This window comes from Zootoca vivipara, chromosome 6, assembly GCF_965207765.1.
Source record: "Zootoca vivipara chromosome 6, rZooViv2.hap1.1, whole genome shotgun sequence".
In the NCBI taxonomy this organism is placed as follows: Eukaryota; Metazoa; Chordata; class Lepidosauria; order Squamata; family Lacertidae; genus Zootoca; species Zootoca vivipara.
The window spans coordinates 49,536,067-49,557,288 of record NC_142589.1 but is presented as its reverse complement, the minus strand read 5'-3'; the positions used below and the strand labels follow the sequence as shown (position 1 = coordinate 49,557,288).

At 40.6% G+C, this 21,222-nt stretch overlaps 1 protein-coding gene and 1 non-coding gene across 15 annotated transcripts in view; both read right to left on the bottom strand.

Moving 5' to 3' along the window:
• CNOT1 (CCR4-NOT transcription complex subunit 1) overlaps window positions 1-21,222 on the bottom strand; it is a 62,127-nt gene that overhangs the window by 19,959 nt on the left and 20,946 nt on the right. For 4 of the 14 annotated variants that reach the window (XM_035118918.3, XM_035118916.3, XM_035118922.3 and 1 more), the window contains exons 11-31: window positions 20,612-20,782; window positions 20,107-20,234; window positions 19,296-19,536; window positions 18,122-18,241; window positions 16,534-16,656; window positions 16,151-16,302; window positions 15,277-15,427; window positions 13,798-14,002; window positions 13,392-13,535; window positions 10,438-10,562; window positions 9,334-9,620; window positions 7,352-7,430; window positions 6,039-6,269; window positions 5,093-5,233; window positions 3,924-4,103; window positions 3,010-3,126; window positions 2,703-2,813; window positions 2,140-2,217; window positions 1,671-1,848; window positions 1,093-1,223; window positions 671-967 (exon numbers count right to left, since the gene is read on the bottom strand). In XM_035118918.3, the coding sequence (XP_034974809.1) occupies window positions 671-967; window positions 1,093-1,223; window positions 1,671-1,848; window positions 2,140-2,217; window positions 2,703-2,813; window positions 3,010-3,126; window positions 3,924-4,103; window positions 5,093-5,233; window positions 6,039-6,269; window positions 7,352-7,430; window positions 9,334-9,620; window positions 10,438-10,562; window positions 13,392-13,535; window positions 13,798-14,002; window positions 15,277-15,427; window positions 16,151-16,302; window positions 16,534-16,656; window positions 18,122-18,241; window positions 19,296-19,536; window positions 20,107-20,234; window positions 20,612-20,782 (3,390 nt within the window). The remainder of the gene's footprint in view (window positions 1-670; window positions 968-1,092; window positions 1,224-1,670; window positions 1,849-2,139; window positions 2,218-2,702; window positions 2,814-3,009; window positions 3,127-3,923; window positions 4,104-5,092; window positions 5,234-6,038; window positions 6,270-7,351; window positions 7,431-9,333; window positions 9,621-10,437; window positions 10,563-13,391; window positions 13,536-13,797; window positions 14,003-15,276; window positions 15,428-16,150; window positions 16,303-16,533; window positions 16,657-18,121; window positions 18,242-19,295; window positions 19,537-20,106; window positions 20,235-20,611; window positions 20,783-21,222) is intronic. The other 10 variants (XM_088672093.1, XM_035118920.3, XM_035118924.3 and 7 more) reach the window with 5 other exon arrangements.
• On the bottom strand, window positions 15,012-15,147 carry LOC118088064 (small nucleolar RNA SNORA50). The gene has a single exon (XR_004692924.1). It is a non-coding gene; the product is annotated as a small nucleolar RNA SNORA50 (small nucleolar RNA).

The window sequence follows — 21,222 nt, the reverse complement described above, 5'->3', positions numbered from 1 at the left end:
ATCTGAACCTGGAATTGTAGTTTAAACTAACGATGGTTAGTTTAATAACAAGCCAGCTGCAAAAACCATATCCACTGACAATATCCCTATCCACTGTTATTTTATAATAACAATGGATTCCCTCCCCCCCTGGAAAAAATACAGAAGTTCTCCACAGCACGTCACTGAAAAATCAAAGGTAAAGAACAATGAAGAAGACAATTTGAGACTGGATTTAACAATGGCTTATTAACTTCAATCAATGGAAAATGGCAACAGATGAGATGTGGTCTTCAGAAATCTTCAACCCACAATTCATAGCTCAGGATGCAAACAACAACTGCTGATGGGAGGCAATAATTATCAGGACTGCAGAAGGCGTGTGCGCGAATCCTTTCCTTCCCAGCTGACAAAAAATTCTCTTTTAATCCTATTTGCATTTTGAAAAACATGTAGGTTAAATGCAGACATATCTCACTTCAAATCTAATTTGGTCCACATTTTCATCACCTTTCATCACAGATTATAATACTATTGAATCTGAGCAGGGCATTAAAATACATCATGAAACTAACTCCTACCTGCAAAAAAGAGAGTACTGCCAAATCTTGCAAGAATTCAATGCCACAATACATGGGTTTAACTTATTCTGCTTCAAAAAAAAAAAGTCTCTTATAAACTGCAAACCTACCCGCAATGCAGTGGCAAAGCTGTTCTTCAGGTTGGTAGCTATGCTCATCAACAAAGGTTCCCTACAGGTGATCATAGCCATACCAGCAGTCAAATTCCTCATCATGTGATGTGCCGCTACACGCATGCGCGACTCTTCTGAATCTAGTGCAAAATCCTTCCTCACTATCTGCTCACATGTAGTCATGGCAATTTTAATGGACCGATCCACCACAGGATGTACAAGTTCTTGGACTGCACGCTCTATGGCTTGACGCACACACTGCTTCAACTGTGGATGGGCCTGGAACAATGGAATCTGAGAAGGCAAAACAACCAAGAGTCAATGTCAACTTTTTATACACCATTGAAAGAAAGCGTAAAATTGTCCCTTCCAACCTAAAGGTGAAAGTCTTCTCAAAGTGACTAGGTCTAAAAGCTTACCGTTGGATTGAGCGTAATGTGTGGAGATAGTCCTCCCAGGGAGTAAACGTTGATGTCATGGTAACTGTACTGTGGTTGTGGGGGAACAGTAGCTGTGCAAGTGGTGCTGGTAGCTGGTGTAGTAGAAGCAGCTGAGAAAATAAAAGAGCAAAAAGGAGAAGTTTTCAGAGTAGGTCCTAACATAGACTCAATACTTATGGGGAGGGGGGAAGAATTTTGGCAACTAATATGACAGTCATGCTGATAAGTCTGACAACACTATTATCTTTGATATCAGAGATGTCACTTGAAAAGCAATCTGGAATTAGGTGAACTGCTCAGGTAGAATGAGTACTAGAATTTACTATAGTATTCCTACTACCAGGAGGTGGGAGGGTATCTTGTGAAAGGTTACTCTACCCAGGACTAAACTGAATTCCCTGTCTCCAGGTTTGCTAAAAAAAAGTTGTAGTATTAATAATATTAAGAGTAAGAGAGAACAGATAATAGAAAAAAGATTCCTTACTAATCGCCCTGCGAGGTGCAGGCTATATTTGTATGATACAAGGATGATTGTATGAATCATCCTTGACACTTACTAGTGGTCGTAATTGGTGGCAGCTCTTCTGGTTGTTTTACATCTTTCTTTGGAGCAGACAGCTGTTCATCCAAACTTTTCAATCGATCTTTGTCTTTTAGGAGGTTCCCAGGTTTCAGTTCACTGATGTCAAGGGCAAGGTTCTTGCAGAGCACTTCAATTTCAAACTTCAGATTCAGCTGTACAATATTTAATGATTTCAAGGTTTTTAATGTAATTATTAGTTATGCATACCTGCTATATAAATCTTAAGGCAATTTCTGAAGAGCTACATGCTTCAAGGCAAATATTTTGAATGAGGTATGAGGTAAAAACCATTGGAACATGTGCAATTTTCTGGAGAAAGTCTACTCTCATTAAACTGGCTACAGCTCACTAGCCAAGTTCAAATCTTCAAACAGATGCATTGTAACAAGTTGTTCAAAAACAAAGCAATGCTGAGGAGCTCAAAGCAGCTAACTGAAACTTACTTTTAAGTCATGTTCCTGGTGCAGCTCTGCTAGTACATTCATAATCGCCATGGTCCAAGGATTTGGAGGCCGGAAAACCTACAAAAAAAGTGGAATGATAAAGTTAACAGTCCCGTTTAAAAAAGAGGGCTAGAACATCATTTAAATGCCGTTAAAGCATGCCTCATCTTTTAGCAAAACAATGGAAACACGAGGCTGTAAACTTTAAGCCAAGAAGGAGAACCCAGTGGCCTCCAGCTGCCGATGGCTTCCAGCTATTACCAACACTAACCGCAGGGTCCCACCTCTGCTTTGAACTAACACACACAACACAAAATATATGCAAGATTCTGCAAGTGTCATCACCTCTGTCCACCTACTTCCCTGCCCATGCTTGCCAGTCAAGGAGCAGCAAAAACAAAAACCCCTTTTCCCAGTACTAAACTAAGATTCATCTGAGAGTCCAGTTGTTTTCTCTCTGTTCAATGGGAGGAGCACCATCCTGTGCTTAGGCTTAGGCTGCCAAGGGTCTTGGACCAATCCTGTCTACTTGTTTGTCACAGGACACTGTACATCATACTTACCACACTTCTCACACTGGATTCCAAAACTTTGGCAACAAATGGCACGACATACAGAAGTTCTTGCTGTCCCTTAACATAAGCCTCCAGGAGTAAGGATTTCACATCCAAGTCCTAAAATAAAAGGAGTATAAATTAAACCCAGCAATGGGCAGTCACACCCACAAATTAGATAACTTTCTTTTGTAAATTTTCTACATGTCTTTCCCCCCTAATTATAAAAGGCACCAAAACCTGAGCTGATTTAAGCATGCAATAATATTTCTAGCCTTAAAGCCAGTTAATGTTTTTCTCCTCCACCCAGTCTCACCGTGTGCAAGATGGGTTTGTTTTTAGCCAGTGTGATCATTCCCAGCCAGTGACCCAGGTTCTTCAGCAAGGACCGGTCTGAAAAGTTGGCAGCAGCTTTATCTGATGTGAGTAGCACCTGAAGGATTTTTTCCCCAGAGAGATGAAATATTAGTTAACAGGAAACCATGGTAAATCCATGAAAGTGCATTAACCATCTTCTTGTATTATTAGACTAATGTTATTTCAAACAACAAACAACAAATTTTATTGGTCAACCATATACAGCCTATAGCTATAAAGCAAAAAAGAAAAGGAAAGAAGTAAATACACAATCTCAGAAATATACTAAAACATATGTGATAAAATGCTTATAATATAGCATGTATGGTATATGTTATTATTAAACTAGTTTATAGACTGCTTCAAGGCATAAAGTCATCAAAGCAGTACACAAGGTAAAAACAGAATAAAACACATCATGAACTCTAAAAGCAGAAAAATCAATTTAACAAACTGAAAACAGCAAAATGATTTGGAGTACTTTCCTCTCTGTGATCTTGCTCAGGAGATCACTCCTCCTAGAAAGGAAAACTACTTATATGGGAGCTAATTGTTTGGGTCCCTGAAGGACAACTGGAAACAATGCTCTAGGGCCCATCTGTAGCACAGAAACAGCAATCAAGGTAGTCCACCAACACATTACTTTGGTGATCAAATTCAATTAGTTTTCAAAATAGGAGCATCTAGCTCTGTTCATTGTTTTATAGTGGCCGTGGCCACAGCCGCTGCAGCAGCATAATCTTATGAAGGTGGTGGTATACATGGGAGAAAGTTTTTTGTTTTGTTTTTGCTTTGCTTTGCTGTGCCTCCCTGAAAGCAAATATTTTCCAGTTAACATTCATGTCACAAAAAAGAGCAACTGAGAACACTCACCTTGATATTTCTGTAGGTTTCGCTGAGAACCATTTTGTTGAATTCCGGATTCTTAAGTGTGTCAAGGAAATTTGAATAAAGGCTGTGGAAGTTTGGCTCAATACTAACTCTCTTCATCACAAGGTACTGTGAAACCCAAGGCATGAACTCCTCTTTCACAGTTTCTTTCAGTTCCTCAACCTGGCTCCATAAACACAGGTTAAAGGGAAATGGATCAATGAAACATAATGTTCATGACACTCACAGGCATTCGTTCCAGTGAAAACATTCAGTTACCAAGACTTGCAACCTAACTAGCACCACACCACTAACTGATTTGCTTACTTCAATTAACCATTTATTTCCTACTGTAAAGCCATTTATTTCTTCCTCTCCTGCTAACTCATCATGAACAATGCTATGTGGACTCTGAGCTAGAAATATTATAAGCCAAGAAAATCAGAATTCAGAGATCTCTAGAAATCATGCAAATAAAATTGATTTGCATAATACTACTTCTCTTGATTAATAATAATGACTTTATTATTTATATCCCACCCATCTGGCTGGGTTTCCCCAGATACTCTGGACAGCTTACAGCATATTTTAAAACATTGTAAAGAGTGCCAAAGCGTTATTTTGCTAGGCTTCTTCCACGGTTTGGAAGCCATAAATGAAAAGAAACTTACATCAAGTAAAAAATGATTAAGGTAAGCAGAATCTGGCACCCAACACCACTTTTTATATTAGGAATATGGAGAGCCAATTATGCAGTATAGAGACCTGCTTATACAATGTGGTAGAATAAATGTGCACGCAATGCCCTTTTCCCCCATTAAATAGTATCAGTTGCAGATGATAAAATGTCCCTGCAGAAATCTGGCAGCAGATAAGGTTTAAAGTTTTTGACCTTTTGGTAGACAAATCTGATCACATTTCCCCAATATATGAGTAGCAAAAGGACTACCAAAGGCACAAAAGACTATCCCAAAATTATTTTAGATTTTAATTATTAATATGTTAATTCATTATATTTATTTTATATTTACAATTCTAAAATTTTGGAAGGCTGCTAAATAAAAGAACATTTGACATGCATACATAGGCATAATTTTAGTTAGTTCTCTACATGTATAAGAATCACTCAAAGAACATAAATTTTCAGGACTAAAATGTTGTGCGACACTTGCCTTCTGAGTCATGTTGGATTGCGACAGGTTGTTGAAGATAAAAGCAATCTTTTCCTGCACGTTTTCAGGGGGTTCAACAATTCTCTCTGTTTGATCTGTGGCTACTAACAGGGTGTCAATGTTGGTTGTATTAATAGAAGGCTGCAGAACAAGAAAAAAGATTTGAGGAAGTGAGTTGATTCAGTTAATCATACAACAGACTATCATGGACTTATGCTATAGCATAAACACTATTTCACAATGCAGTTACAAAAGGGAGACAACAGCTATACACGCAAACAAGAATGTACGTTTAATTTATGTGTTAGTGAATGATAGCGTTAATTTAAGCTTGGGAATCTATAAGACACGTGGAGTAAGATTTTTGCTCACATGGGCAACAGAATAGTGAAAGACAAAATGACTTCATTAAACAAATTAAAGTCGAAATTCACGGTACAGGAAACAACAGCCGGAAACGGAAACCCAGCAGGATTCCTTAGTTGAAACTGGCCCATTGAAAACAGTTTGGAAGAACTAAGAGTGAGAATAGAAAGTAGGAGAAGCAGGTAACGCCAACACAGGGAACGAAACAACTGCTTGATATTTAATAGCAAAACAACAGAAAAAAACAAAAATGGCATACAAGAAAAACAAAAGGTAAAGGACCCCTCACAGTTGTCCAGTCGTGAACAACACTCAGGTTACGGCGTTCATCTCGCTTTACTGGCCGAGGGAGCCGAAGTTTGTCCACAGACAAGTTTTTCCAGGCTCTGTGGTTTAACCCACAGAGCCACCCGCGTCCCTTTATTAGATTGTAACTATGGTTAAAATATCAGAGGTTTTGCATGTGATATGTGTATGCTATGAACATTAGATGGGGTTTATCTTCCTTGTTTTACTCCTAAGAACTGATGCATGTGCAATCTCATTCTTCTTCCTCCCGTAAAATGGCTCATGTACTTACCGGCACATCCTTCTTGAAGCTGACTCGACCCACTGGAGTGATTGTAGTCTTTGCCACAGTAGTGGTGGTAGTAGAGGTGGTGACTATAGTGCTAACTTGACCAGCAAGAGGAGTTTTTGCCGGAACCTGAGCCTGGGCCTGGGCCTGGGCAAGTGCAATACTTCCAGGGGTGGTGATTGACCCCTGCATCTTCACAGGAGGATCTCTAGACTGCTGTCCATATTCAATGTACTATAACAGACAAGAAATATATAGCTCTTAAAATTCACATACAACCACAGGTATGCAATGTTTCAACTGCCTTCTAGAACTACTCCCCAAACTCTTGGCCTTGAAGTTTTTTGGCACAAATGAAACTCCATTAATGGTCTGAAATCACCAACAAAAGACACATTTTAGAAGTTTCCCTTTTGTCTTGGATCAATTAGCAATTCCAATATTAACCCTGGATTCTCCACTCCATCCTCTTTCTCCCATTCTGTGGGAGCAGAAGTAGCAGGAACTAGATCCAAGATGTGCCCCACTTCTGCAAGGGAGGGTAAGCCTTCCTTGCAGACTTCAATGAGAGCAAAAAGTAGTAAACAGTGAAGTAATCCAGGGGTAGAAATATTCCAAATTCTATCTATAGTATAGATAAGGACAACAAATTTCCTGCAACGACTGATGAAGCCCATTACGTTATTACAACTAAGAGATTAATGCTGTCTTTTCTGAAGCAAAGGTGTAAGGACTTACAATTGGTAAGACTTTCAGTGTTACTAATCACATGTAAATATTCAATACTGCATATAAAACATAGAAATCCCCACTGATTGGTGTGTTACTAACGCAGAGATCCTAAACCAACATTGCTTTTAGTGTTTGGACTACAGCCTTTGGATCAGACCTTCAGAATCCTAATTCCACTGTCCCTGGTTTTGTTTGCTTTCAGAAGGTCTGGGCAGACAGACTGCTGTGCCTAGCGGTATGGATTTATTTGCTAGGAAAGACCATGTACAACCCAACCATATAAGAAGCTGCTTGGCAAGGATTAAAGTAACTGTCAAATGAACACTTCCAGTGGCAAAGGGCTACAGGTCTCCTTGAAAGGAGGTTTACGGAAAAGCGGACATGCATTAAGATTAACCTGTTTCTCTCCTCTCAGATGCATGGGCTACTTACACTCAGGTTTTCCAGATCCTTTTGTACCTTTTACAGAATGTACCCTGAAGCATGAAACTAATGGAACGCTGAGGTTTTTCAATAGACAAATACACCTAACTCAATTCAGATGTCCTCCCCCACCCCTCACTGTCCATGCCTTTAACACTCACCTCCTGCAGGTGATGAGGGAACTGTATAAAGTGACTAATGGAAGCCAAGTGCTGACAATACTGGGGATAGTCCTTCAATCTGTCAACAGTAAAACTATCCATTAGTAGGAGAAAACAAATGGCCTGATCAGTACATTAATGGTTAAATTTTTGGCTTAACTGATATTGGATCTGCAGTGATGCAAGCTAGTTAGCAAAAGTATGAATGCTATTGATGTAGCCAGTGATTCCAACTATATGCTGCCAAGGCATAAGCAGAACACAGCCATCGTGGTACCTAGGAACTACTGCTGGCTTTCTCCTCCAAGAATACTGCATATTGCAAAGGGGCCAACCTACCAAACAATAAGACTTAGATCCACATTTATGGGCCACCCCCACAGATTGGGTTTTTAGAAAAGGGTAGCTAATAGCACAATAAATTTGTCAATATAGCTCTCATAGTTCCCAATAACATCTTTGGAAGAACCACAGCAGTCTTCTCAACTGACATATGCCTCTTTACTACATACACAGCCTGTTGTTGCTCCCTTCTAACCCCCTCTAGAATTCCCTACCCTGTTGGCCCTCTTTCTTCTGCAGCTCTCCCCAGAACTTTCTTAGTGCAGAAACACAGTTTTACATGCAGAACATTCTGCAATTTAAGGCTAATATAGGTACAGAATCCAATTTGCATAATTCAGCCATAAAAATGTTTTGATAACTAAGTAAGTCAAGAAATCTCAGTCTTGCTTGTTAAATACATGAAGGCTAACTTCAATTTCAGAACTGTATGTTTTTTAGAACACCTGTCTGCTTAGATGTACTTTAAAAATAGGAATCCTTATGCTCTCTCATTTTATCAGCTAGATAGCTGTAAAACTATGGCAGCTCTTTGAATGAAAATTTATATTGAACAAGAAACCAATTCAAATACACAACACTGAAAGGAAGAACAGTAGAGAGCAATAATGGATAAAAATTACACAGTCTCTCAGTAGGGATATTAAACAAAACCCCAAGTTGCACTGATGTTCCAAAGATGTGCTAAAGTTCTGCGAATCTCAAGCTTTCATTAAAAACTTGCAGTAGTTATGGTTTCAGAAATCCTGAACATGGCAAGCTTTCCCACAGGGGTATGAAGCTATGTATCTTGCTCCAAAGATGCAGGAGATAAGGAACAATATGCAAACTGTCTGAAACAGATAGAAGCGTGCAGAGTCACAAGAGTGCTTGCCACAGGATTCACAGGGGTGGCATGGAAGAGTACACAGAGGTAGTGTGAAAGGAAGAGGAGGGGAAACTGACTACTGGGATGTGGAATGGTCACGCCGCTGTGGGGAGAGGAGATATTGATCATACTGGTTTCTACTGTGCAAGAAAAAGTAGCTACTTACCAGCACTTTTGACATGAAGGCATCTGGTAAGTGAGGCCCCCACTAGTTGTTTCTAGAGGGCCATGAATACTGCCTTGCAAAATGGATGAAAGTTAAGCTTTCCATCGTAACGAATCTTGGGAGATAGACCTTGCATGACCCAGACGTATAAAGTACAATCCAGTCAAAGTTATTTCAATGGGAAAGAGGCTCCTCCCAATAATACAAATGAGACAAAAATGGGCTCGGCTCGACTTTAGCTGGATTGCTCCCAGTCTCTGTAAGTCTACAAGGCAGCTTCACACTTCCAGTACCACTGATTTGCATTCTTCTTTTTTCCAATAGCATTATAATATATATGCCACCTGATACTTTTAAAGCCTGTTTAAGGCAATTTCTATTCAGATTCAGACTGTAAGTAATTTACTTCCCTTTCATTTATTTTAAAATCTGCATTCCCTTTATTAGCCGAAGTTTCTATTTAATTTACGCTCTACTGTGAGACATGTTCAATAACTGCAATATACTGTCAACCTTGTATTGGAAAGCTAAATATATTGCTGAAGTAGGCACATAGTTATGAGATTCCCCCATGCATTTTTGGAAATATTATAAAAACACACTCACCTATTTTTAAATCTATCTAGTGCAGCAATACCAAAATAGTACATTTTGGATGTAAAAGGCTTTCGTAAGGCTTCAAGAACATAGCGCAAAGCCAGGCCCAGCGCCATATATGTAACCAGTCCTTTCTCTATTATCCCACCAAAGAGGCAGGCTGTTATGTGCAGCTCTTTATCGGGGTACTGGGGGAAAAACCGATATTCCTCAAACAAGTTCCTCAGCATACAGTTAAATACTTCGCGTTCTCGTTTAATGTTGGAGTCCTTAAACCTCTGCAGCATTTCTAACACCTGTAAAGAAATCAGAATGTTATGAAGAGACTCAATTTATTATGCTTAGTCCTTGGAGAACCTACACAAAGCAAAGTTTGCTGAGAAAATCAGTAAAAATTTTGCTAGGGAAAACCTCACATGTATTATTTATTTATATACCGCTTACTTGCCAAAAGGGTTTCTCCAGTTAACATGCTTGAAACAGAACACCAAGAACAAATAATACTTGCTACATGCAGCTGGCCTCATTCACTGAAGTTTATGTCATTATGCTGGGTTTTGCACGTTTATATTATGATGATTTTAACACTATAAGCGCAAAACATTAAATAGTGTGTCCTAATATTGCCTAAAATGTGTTCAGAAACGCATTCTAAAAGGGGGGCCTCTAATTTGATCCATTTAGTGTACTGGGTCACCCAGACATTTAAGGCTCAGCAACTGCAGCTTTCTTTGCTAAGCAGCACTTTGTTGATTTAGGAACAACCCCCTCCCCTCAGGAGAAGTGTTCACCCAACAGAGGCACAAATGAAATTAAAGTGAAGTATAACTTTTCCCCACTGTGACATATAACAAGCAGACAAAACTTTCAGAATAGTTATCTTTCCACTGGACCCAACTTAAAACATCCAATTTCACTTGCACAAAAGTTGTCTGCAACTATGTGGACATACATTTTGGAATTTTACAATTTAAATTTCCCTTAAACTGCAACCAAACAAAAAGCAATGTTGCAAGTACCTACTTTCTCAAATTTTCCATAAGACTGAAAAGAAAGTCTACAGTAAGGAAGAAGGGTAAGTTGAGAGAGATGCCATGACTACCCACAGCTCACCTCGTCTACAGACATAGTTGGATGCGGTGGGTGATTATAAATACGCTGAAAATAGCTGTTGGCTTCATCATCAATCTCTTTGCTAAAGTGCTGATTTGCCTCTGGCCATACCTGAGATAAGTCAGCTGTTGAAAAAAGTAGATACTAATTAAATAAATACACAAAATGGAGGGAAAATGTATTAAATTCATAATGACAGATCCAATGCCAAGGAAACAGAAGCCAGTTTGGAATATTTCAGTAGATTTCATGATGATGCAGCCTCACTCATATTATGAGCTCAAAGAGGTTGCTTTCCTGTCACTGTCGTTCTTTGAGTGGTCCTCCGTTCAGTTACATGTATGGATTTGTGTGCCTTTGCAAAGCAAACTTGTAGAGATAAGCCACGGAAAGGTTTTGGCAACTTAGTTAAAAGATTGGATAGAATTTGAATTAGGCAAAGGTATATCTTTTGAGGGGGAAATTATAGGCTAAAGGAAATTATTAGAAATAGTTAAGAGTAATATAGTTCAAAACCTAATAGAATTTATTGTGTGGGGTATAAAAAAGAAGTTGTGAAGTTGGATATGGAATTGACCCGGGAGGGGAGGGACGGGGAAGTCGGGGACAAGATATTGTTAGAGATACTATTTTTCTTTCTTTTTTCCTTTTTTTCCCCTTTTTTTTCTAATTTTTTCTTCTTTTATTTTTCAAGCTTTTGTATTTTTGTGCTGTATTTTTTTATTGTTAAAAACCTCAATAAATATAATTTTAAAAAAAAGGAAAGGTTTTGGCAAGATGCCCTGTCTCAGCTACCAAGGCGCTTGCCAGCAGGATGTGGCTGCCCAAAAGAGACCAAAGAAGAGCAACACCAGCAGAGGGAGAAAGAAGCAAGCTGTGTGATTGCACAATGACCACTCAAAGAGCTACAGTTACAGATAAGCAACCCACCTTTCTTCTTCATGATCAGTGTGTGGTCCCACATATGGAGACTAGCAAGCTGTCTTACCTCAGGGTGGGAAAGGTACTGTCAGGAAAACAATATGTTAAGTACAGTCCTTTCAATGACAGCATCTACTCAAACTTGGACATCAAAGGGGTAACAATTTCACAGAAAGCAAGGTTGCAAGACTGTGAATGTAGTTACTCCCCATGTCAAATGTGAACAGATTACTGACAGGGACAGCAATCAAGCTACTTTATAGAAAATCTAATAGTCGTGCAGACCTAGTAAGAAAGTTGTTGAGTTGGGATTTGGGTACAATATAAAAAGAACTAAGTTCCAGTTAAGATGGAAGACCAATACCACCTTCAGCAGGCAGGACAGATCAGATCAAGCTGTATCACAACAAAGGATCAAGTGCACATAATCTTGATCATTGCGATTGGAGTTGGAAAAAGAACTTTGGGGGCGGGGAGTACTGGCAAGAGCAAGGCAGGAAGCATAGTAAGTTGGGGACAGCCACCCCAATAAGGAAAGGCTTCCCAGCATTTCTTGAAGAATGATCGCTGTTAGAGAAGAAATGTGAGACAACTAAAAAGAGGATACACTAGGAGAGAAGAAGAAAATAAAGCTGAAGATAGGCAAAGCAAGGGAAAATAGGGCAAAGTTCTGGTATAAATGGGAGGAAGCAAGCTCCAAAAACTGCTGCAGCAGTCAAAAAGGCACCTGAGCAGGAAAGAAGGAGGTCTGTGTCACCAAAATGTGGCATAGCTCTAAAGGGTTCTGAACGGTGTTTAGCTCAGATATGTAACACATATGTGGGACTGCATATAGACCAAGAATTTTAGTTAGAAAGGGCTGGTTTAGTTATGAGAACACATTTGTTCTTCATTAGTGATTATTCTGGAAGCCAGGAAAGCAAATCTGAATGACTGCAGAATTAAAGTATCATTCATCCCTAGATCAGCGTAAAGGGCAGGATTCAACAAGCACTCACAGCATGCTGAACATTAATGTGCAGGTACACTTTCAAACTTCTTCAGGCAGAGCAAGAGATTAGAGATCATCTCTGTTCCACAGGCTCACATTAAGGTGTTTGCAGATAGCTATGATTATCAAAACATAATGGCTTTGCAAACTGTAGACGTACGTTCTCACTACTTGTCTTCTCTGCCCAGAAGAGTCCTTTTATTTATTCCTGACACCAAACACCAAGCATTCCACATTCAACTGGCCGCCTAACCCCTTGTTGACCCTCTAAAAACCACCACCCTAATACCAATGCTAGCATATTTCTACATCTTTCTCCTATTTTCTGGCCATTGCCTCAGTTTGGTTTACTGGGAAATATTCAGCAGCAAGATTTGAAAGATGCTGCCTATTGTATGTCTCATCTTCATGATTCAAAGTAGTTTCCCGACCCCCACAACCCAGACACCCATAAGCTGGGGGGGGAAATCACCAAAGGACACCAAAGGTACACTTTGAGTGAACGAGAATTAACAGACAAATACAAGTTGCATAGACTCAATGAGCTAGACAAAATAAATTTCTGGGCAAGATTGCAATGTCACTAAAAAGTGGCAGAGACTGTACACAATGCCACTTTCCCATCAATCTGAGGGACATTTTCCTAGTCTAATATCACAAGATTGGTCTTGAGGACAATTGTGAATAATTCTATGAAGTACTCACATGAAAGCTGTTCGTTCATGAAGCCTGATAAACCACTTGATCTGTGTTGGTTTAAACCTGAAATTACTTTGAACCTACAACTGTACAAGGTTAAGCTTTTGGCATCAGTAGCTGGGAGCACGATTAGCATGTTAAAGCCAAGCAGGTTTTAATTTAGTCACCACAAGAATGGGGGACTGCCTGGAAGCCCAACATAAGCTGCTCCAAGATTCCTGGGAGAAAGGCTGGGCAAAGAAGGCTCCTTAGAGACCACTGCCAGCCCCCACTCTAGAGGGAAAACTCACATTTACCGCACAGCCACAGTCACACTTCACAATCAGACAACATTACCACTTACAAGGTTTCATCTTACTCTGCTGGAATGTAGGCTGGTTCAGTCCTGATGTACTCAGTTTTCTTGGCACAAATGGGTCATTATTCACTGCAGGGAGACCAAGGGCCCCAGTTCCTATGCCCAGACTACCTGTTGTAAGACCACCTACTGAAGAAAATAAAATTATCATTTCAGTTATGTTTACAAGTGCTGACAGACATTATAACTTGTTTGCTGTTCCCACCTTGAATAGTGTCAACATGGTACTTCCATTCGGCCCACTGAAATTAATTCACACAACTAATTTCAGTCCATTGGTTTCAATGGGTTTACACTGAGTATACAATTTGAAGTGCTTGCCCCCAGGCAGAATTATAGGAAAAGCAGCCACATTCCTCCCATGAGTACCAGCCCCTTTACACAAAAGTACCTGGAAGCTGTGAAGACAGTCCGCCAATCCCACTAAAAGGTGTATTCTGGTTTTGTGTGGAAAGTGGTGGAAATGCTTTTGCTGGTGACTGCGGAGTACTAAAAGCAGAACTCAAGTTTGGAGGGAAACCTGGCATACTCTGTGTGTGTGGAACTGCTGAACCACCTAGGCTGAGAGATGCCATCCCAGCAGCAAGTGGATCAATCTGAGGATAAAATCAATATTCAAAAAGAGACAAGGGGTTATTTTCTATATCAATCAATCTTCATTCAGACCAGCCTTCCCAAAATCAGTTAAGACCACACATCAATTCCTTACACTTTGGGTCTACTCTTACAGACCCATTAGGCATCCTCCACCTTCAAAATGCATGCAATGCAAGGCATTTCTGTATAACCTTTTAAAACTAAACATCATCTTGTGGTTATGGAGGTTGTAATGCACAGTAATACCATATATACTCGAGTATAAGCCTACTTTTTCAGCACAAAAAAATGTGCTGAAAAAGCCGCCCTTGGCTTATACTCGAGGCGGGCGGGCAGCAGAGAAAGGCACAGGACCGGGGGTTCGGAGAAGCACTGCAACTCTCCGAACCTCCATCCTATGCCAGCTCTGTGCGAGGCGGCGGGGGGGGGGGGGGGAAGAAGCGGCAAGGAAGGGATCCTTCCTCACCACTTCTCCCCCCCCACCCCGCTGACAGCTGGGAAAGGTATAGGATGGTATTTATTTTTATTTTTGAAATTTACCAGTAGCTGCTGCATTTCCCACCCTCTGCTTATACTCTAGTCAATAAGTTTTCCCAGTTTTTTTGAGGTAAAATTAGGTGCCTCGGTTTATATTTGGGTCGGCTTATACTCGAGTATATACAGTACAAACTGAGGTACCACTGTAGTTTGTTCTGGAGCCCAAGCAACCACTTAGCTTTAAAAGCTAACTTTTACAAAAAGCTCTGTGAAACTTAATAGAAGAAAGCTTAGAATCCTTACAGTGCTACTGTCACTGTGTGCTTGTTAGTATCACACAATTTCTTTTCATTAATTAAAAGCTGCTCAATTAATCTTTAGTCTGCAGAATGGCGCCAAATTAAATCTTTAGAAAGTAAATCATGAAAGGCTATTACGGTATATCTTCCACTGAATATAGTTACTAGAACAAGGTCTTCCTCACTATTAAACCTGGAAGAAGCAGTGACAGTGTGTGGTGATGAACAACTAATATGTGCCTTGTTTTTAAAAGAGCAGCTCAGCTGAGAACTGAGGAGCCCCAGTTATAACAAGTCCTTACAATCTAGCACCATTGCTTGACCCAAGAAGCCATGAAAAAGACATGTCAGGTTCAAAGATGGTGCTTAAACTGCAAGGTTTCAATTAATATGTTTGAATTAAATTTGATTATGAATAAAAAATAAGTTTAAAGACATATAAAAAGGCACCTCCTCCCATTATTATGCTACCTTGGCTTCTTTCAGCATCCACATACCTGTACAGGAGAGATGGCATCTAGGCTACTAGCACTTGGTGGACGTCCTTTGGGCATAACTCCAGGTGGTGGCTGCCTGGCTTTGTTCATGACATTGCTGCAGTTGGCTACCATGGTTAGAATAGTTTCTGACAGCTCTTGAGACACACTTCTAATGGGAGAAGAAATGATTTTTACTTGCCAATAACTCCCCCCCCCCTTTTATCAAGGTGCCAAGAGAGCTGTCTTTAGAACTAGGATAGCACTAGCACTGCCTGGAACACAATGTCCCAACTAGAACAGAGGAAAGAGCTCCCCAACCTCCCAAGACCAGAAAAACTATCTCCTGGCTTTATAAATTTATCAGCCAATATATATATTGACCCCTTATATAACTGAAGGACAAACTTGCCAACCAACTAACAAGGTATTACAAACTCCAGAGACAAGTGACGAACAGCCCTGTGGAGTTCTCCCCAACTCTTCTATATATGCTTTTAAGTACAACTTAAACATACAAAATCCTACTCATTACACAGCACTGCACATTGGCAAAGGCAAAACCCTCTGTCCAAAGGCTGCAATTGACAAAGCCCTGACTTTATACTTCCTAATAATGGCCCCAATGTAACTAGAATGACTTACACAGGATTTATTTAGTACTTTTCCAAAATCCTTGAAGCACTTCCCACTCAGACACAGTACAAACTTTATACCAACCTTGCCAGATAGGCCAGTGCTACAGAGGATCTGGAGGATGAGAAGGTGGCTGAGAAACTGCAGCTCACAAAGGCCACCTAGTGAGCTCATAGCCGAGTTCCCAGTTTGTAAATTCACCTTCTTAACCACTATTTATGAGACTGACACCCTATCCCAGAAGATATGATCTGCTTACCCAGCACAAGCCTGCAGGCAAGCCAGCATAGTTGCCAGTGTCTCTGGAGGAAGCTGAGCACTTTTGGGCTGGTCTTTCTCTGGGGCAAGGCCACCTAAGATAGAGGGGCACCTTCTCTTTAGGAAAGTCATACAGGCTTGGATGAAAGGCTCCTAAGGAAGGAAAAGTGCAAATTACAGTGGGATACACACACTTAACAATAGTTCAAGAATGTTAACAAAATTATGATATAGAAAATACTGGGTATTAGTTCAACATTATCACTCAAGAGTGCATGCTGAAAGCAATTTTTATAAACTGCAGGGAAACATATATTTTTTTAAAATGAAGTGACTGTTACCACCAAAAAAATTGCAAAAATAATTAAGAAAATCCTGCTTTACCCCATGCTCCCGAATTTTATCTGTGAGCCATTTGTCTAGTTTGAGGTATTCCCGTCGAGAGGCAAGTGCAGCAAGGTCAATAACAAAGGCAAATGGAGTACCATTTAGCAGCATTGACAACGCCTAAAGAAAGAGAGTTAGAAAACTGCTAGTCAAAGTATCAGGCTACGCTTCCCTCAGAATTAGCCTACACACATACACCCTCCCCCACCATATCTATATATTATTCAGTTCCCAACATTTTTTTCCTGTCACACAGAACATGACAGAGACGGCAGCCAGCAAAGCAGCTTCCAGGGTGGGAATTCCTCCTCCTGGGAGAAGAATACATTGGACACATTCACATTGCTTTTCCCTCCAACCTAAGAATTTGAAGCGGGGGGCGGGGGAGAGATGTGGAAGACCACAGACAATGCAAAGCCACTGAGGGTGGAAGGCTTCACAGCAAAGTGACATAAGTAATTCTTCTCTCCCTATTTTCTGATCTATAGGTGGCAGGCACCCTCATGGCCATTAAAGCTGGGTGGGCTGTGTGCATTATCTGCAAGTGGGACTGCTCACTCTTCCCTCCTTCAGCGGTTACGACTCTTTCTATGCTTGGGTGGAACAGGCCTAGAAACTGCCTATGCAAGACTGGAGGAAGACCAGAGCTGGACCTGGAGAACCAACCTGGCTGCTTGGGAGAGCAGCTTTTATGGATGGTTTGAGTTCCTATCACTGCTGGAAACCCAACATTATCCTGCCCATTAAATTTCAGAGGAATATATACTATACATGACATCTATTCATTTCAATTGCAAGGGCTTTTATACAAACTCCAAAGAAAAAGAGGTTGCATAGCCATGGTGCTTGAGGCAATACACTGATACCTTCTGGTGACAATACACCTTGCTTGAAATAAGCAAGTAATTATAGGCCTTCAGCAGTGCTGAACCAAACTGCCACCCTGGGCTCCTTTGGGAGCAGGGCAGTCTCAAGCAGGTCGGGCGCCCTGGCACTGAGGGGCAGAGATCGCTCCGGCACCCCCGCCCTCACAGGGCATAGCATGGTTTCCGCTTTGCCGCGCAGTGCCCTGCCTACCAGCCCGGTGCCATAACACACCACACCACCGGGGCTCTACCTAGAGCCGGCCCTGTTTGGGAGAGTTATAACATGAATGCTGACACAGTAGTATCTAATAAAAGCTATAGAGTTATGATATTCAATGCCACCAAAATCTCGCACACTTTCTTGATGAAGAGGAAAGACAAACATACAACGGCAGTGACACTTTGCAATTTTTTAAGAGTCTCTGGAGTTGCTCTAATGCAATATCGTAGAAACAAAAAAGAAAACTACAGCTCAGGATCTTAGTAACTCTGCAGATGGAAAAAATTACTTTAGCAAGTCACAAATTTAGCAACACAGCTTCATATTAAGCAAAGAGATGAGTTTCTCTTCCTACACATAACCTCTTCCTGTCCTTAGAATAAACATGTCTTCTGATGTGATACTTATTTGCCTCCACTCCCAAATCTTGCATCTCACACAACCCCAACACTAAAGTCAAAGCACTTTCCACAGAATTAAAATATAGAATCAAACTCACCTTCAAGTCTTGGGCCACGTCTAGAATACGTGATAATTTTGCTTGGTCGTACTGTTCCCCTCGCATGTACCATTCTGCCATAGCATGCATGATGAGCTGGCGAATTGAAGGAGACTGGCCCTAAGGAAACATCAGCTGATTTTCAGATTACTACATAAATTATCTAGCTCTTGAAGAGCAATTACACTGGCACATGGCAAGTCCCTTGCTGCTCTGCAACACTGAAATCACAGGTTCCAATTCAATGAAAACAAAAGTAGCAGGTGGAAGAGGGTGGGTTTCAGCTTATTTCTCCCCCCACCCTCAGTTCTAGGTACCTTGCTCCTCCAACCCTTTAGCCTCCACAACTTGCCCCTACCATACAGCCAGCTTGGCCCTGTGCTTTGCTCCACGAGCAAATATGGTGGGGCCTGATTACAATAACAAATCAAACCACCAACCCATTTTCCTCTTTACTGCCTTAACTTTTAGTAATAACAACAGAGATGTTAAAGATTGGCTCCACTTTTAACACATTTATGCTCCATCTCTCCATAAAGGCATTTACAAAGGCAAGTTACAGTGCTCCCCCAGAAGAACAATTAAGTGACTGATGCATCTAAGCATAGCAATTTATTTCCATGGTCAGGTAGGCAAGGTATATTATTTCCTGAGGTTATAGAACTGTAGCAGGTAGGTCATATTGCATATAAATACAGGATCTGTAACCATTAAACTTGGCAGGGGGGGGAGGCAATAGCACATGTGTGCTGTCTCTCCAAGAGACAGAATGCACATGCAACTGCTGCATGAAACAACTTTTAACTAGGGAAAAGGAGAGGGACAGGGACAGGGGGTTGCTACTGCCAGTCTCTACCTCAGTGTGTTTATTCCAATCCAGCTGTGCTACAGGCCACCCAAGCACTAATATAGGACTGACCCCTCTCTGTTCCTGGGTCAGATTAAAATGAGGGACACCTGGAAGTCATAAGTATATTCATACTGAGGTCAAGCTGTTTGGATAGCTTTACAGTTGAAAAATAGTACAAGTACATAACAAAATTCACATCACACCCAGGACAACTCTCATAGAGCAAAGAACAATTAAATTTCTATCCCACCCTTCTTTCAGGAGCATAACACAGTGACAAGTTTAAACTCTGTTGTCAAAACAAAACCAATGTAATGCCCTTACCTGGCCATGCCATGCATAATGCAGGATGATGGCAGAGTTGGGATGGTTGCCAAGAAAAATGGGCATAAGTGTGGAGATGAGTTCATGCCGCAAAGTATGCCAGGAAGTGTTGATCTGCAGTAATGCCAATACCAACATATCTGGACAGTGCTTGATAGGGAAGCTGAAGAGCTGCTTAACCTGCTCATACTGGCCAACCTCTGCCAACCGCAACAGGGACTCAATCAAGTCCAGGCTCTTCCTAACAAATAAGGGGGGGAAATACAATATTGTGAATCAGTTGACAGGATTCTGGCTTGATGTCTGTTAGACCAAGTTAACATGGGTATCAAATGAGGTAGTTCTAAATTATGTTACACTCGACAATATTTCAAAATAACCAAACTTGGGGAAATAGATCAAAGTCAACTTCCTACAAGTAGCATGCAGAGCGGTCAGAAGGCAGCACAGCCCAAAGGCCTGCCTAGAAATCATGATCCAACCTTCCCAAACCAGACCACAGCAAAAATATAATCAGTGTTTAGTTCACAGCAGGTTAATACACATGGCTAATTTTACATGTTGCTCTCATTATCTATGCAACTATTTACAGACTAGCAAATGCAGCCAGTGTCTGGGGGAGAACCCTCTGCTGAACTAATGGACCATCCCTCTTGTACATCCTCTCAAGTGAGAAGCACTTGGTGACTCAAAACCTTCTTACCAAAAGGCTGTGAGAAAAGCTTGAAAGGGATATCAACCATTAATACTCTGGCTCATCATTTCAGAATGCTGAAGCAGCTGTATTACCAAGAAAAATAATACTGTTTACCATGTGGCAATTTCTCGATTGTCATCCTCGGGAGGGGCTTTCAAAATATCCGTGGCAACAGTATGGCAGGCGTAGTCAGCAAAACAGAAGATCTCTGGGTTAATGAGGGAATGCTGGATGAATGAGAGCTGCAACAAAATTACAGCACTGTAAGAGTCATTTCATATCTACATCCATGTTACACTGTCTTGATGCACTTCCTCCTAAACAATCACCACCCTCCCTCTCTCTTATGCCATTACGATTGCTTTTCCAAATAACTTTCTGAAAGTTCTAAGGTTCAGTCGTCTATAGTCTGATTGCTACCTGTTACAGTAATTGCAGTCTATTTAAAGGGTATATCACATCTTGATAGCAACTGTTTTCTTAGTGAGCCCCAAAGCCAAAATTCAACAAAAACCTGATATAACACTTTTTTAAAGTTCTAGGGTAATTATACTACACTAACCAATGTGGCAGTAGTGAGTGAGAGAGAAAGCATGAAAAAAAATCTCCTGGTTTTTACCTGTCCTTCTGCATGTTTCCAAGGTCTGTATATGAGATCAACTGGGAAGACATCTAGCCCTAGCCCTCTCTGGACACCATACACCACAATCTGTAAGCCTTTGCTATCACGAATTTGAAATCCAGGGTGGTCAAGTTCATAGGTTACTTCCTTGAAGTTCAAATTTGGGTTCTGCAAAGAGTAAAACAAATAGTGGTGCAACTTATGGAGGCAAAAATAAAGAACATGCTTTCACATTTCTCCTTATACAACTTTGAAACAATTCGTAGGATATGAAGCAGGCCATTAGCTCATCTAGGTCTAGCTCATATATTGACTGCTACTTTTGACAACAGCTTAACCACAGAGGGGAAATGGGGTTTTCCCATTCCTTTTACCCATTTTTAAAGCAAAGATGCCAATGACTGAACCTCAGGCTTCCAACATGCAAAACATGAACTCTAGCACATTCCCCATAGTAAGTCTGTGAATATAACTCTGCAGTTAAATTTTTTCCTTTAATATGGTTCATGTGAGTTGTCAAAATGATGAATAGTCACTATATATTTTTAAGTCAGTCATTTAAAAAATTAGTAATCATGTAAAAATTGGTCCCACAAGCTTTCAAGAGT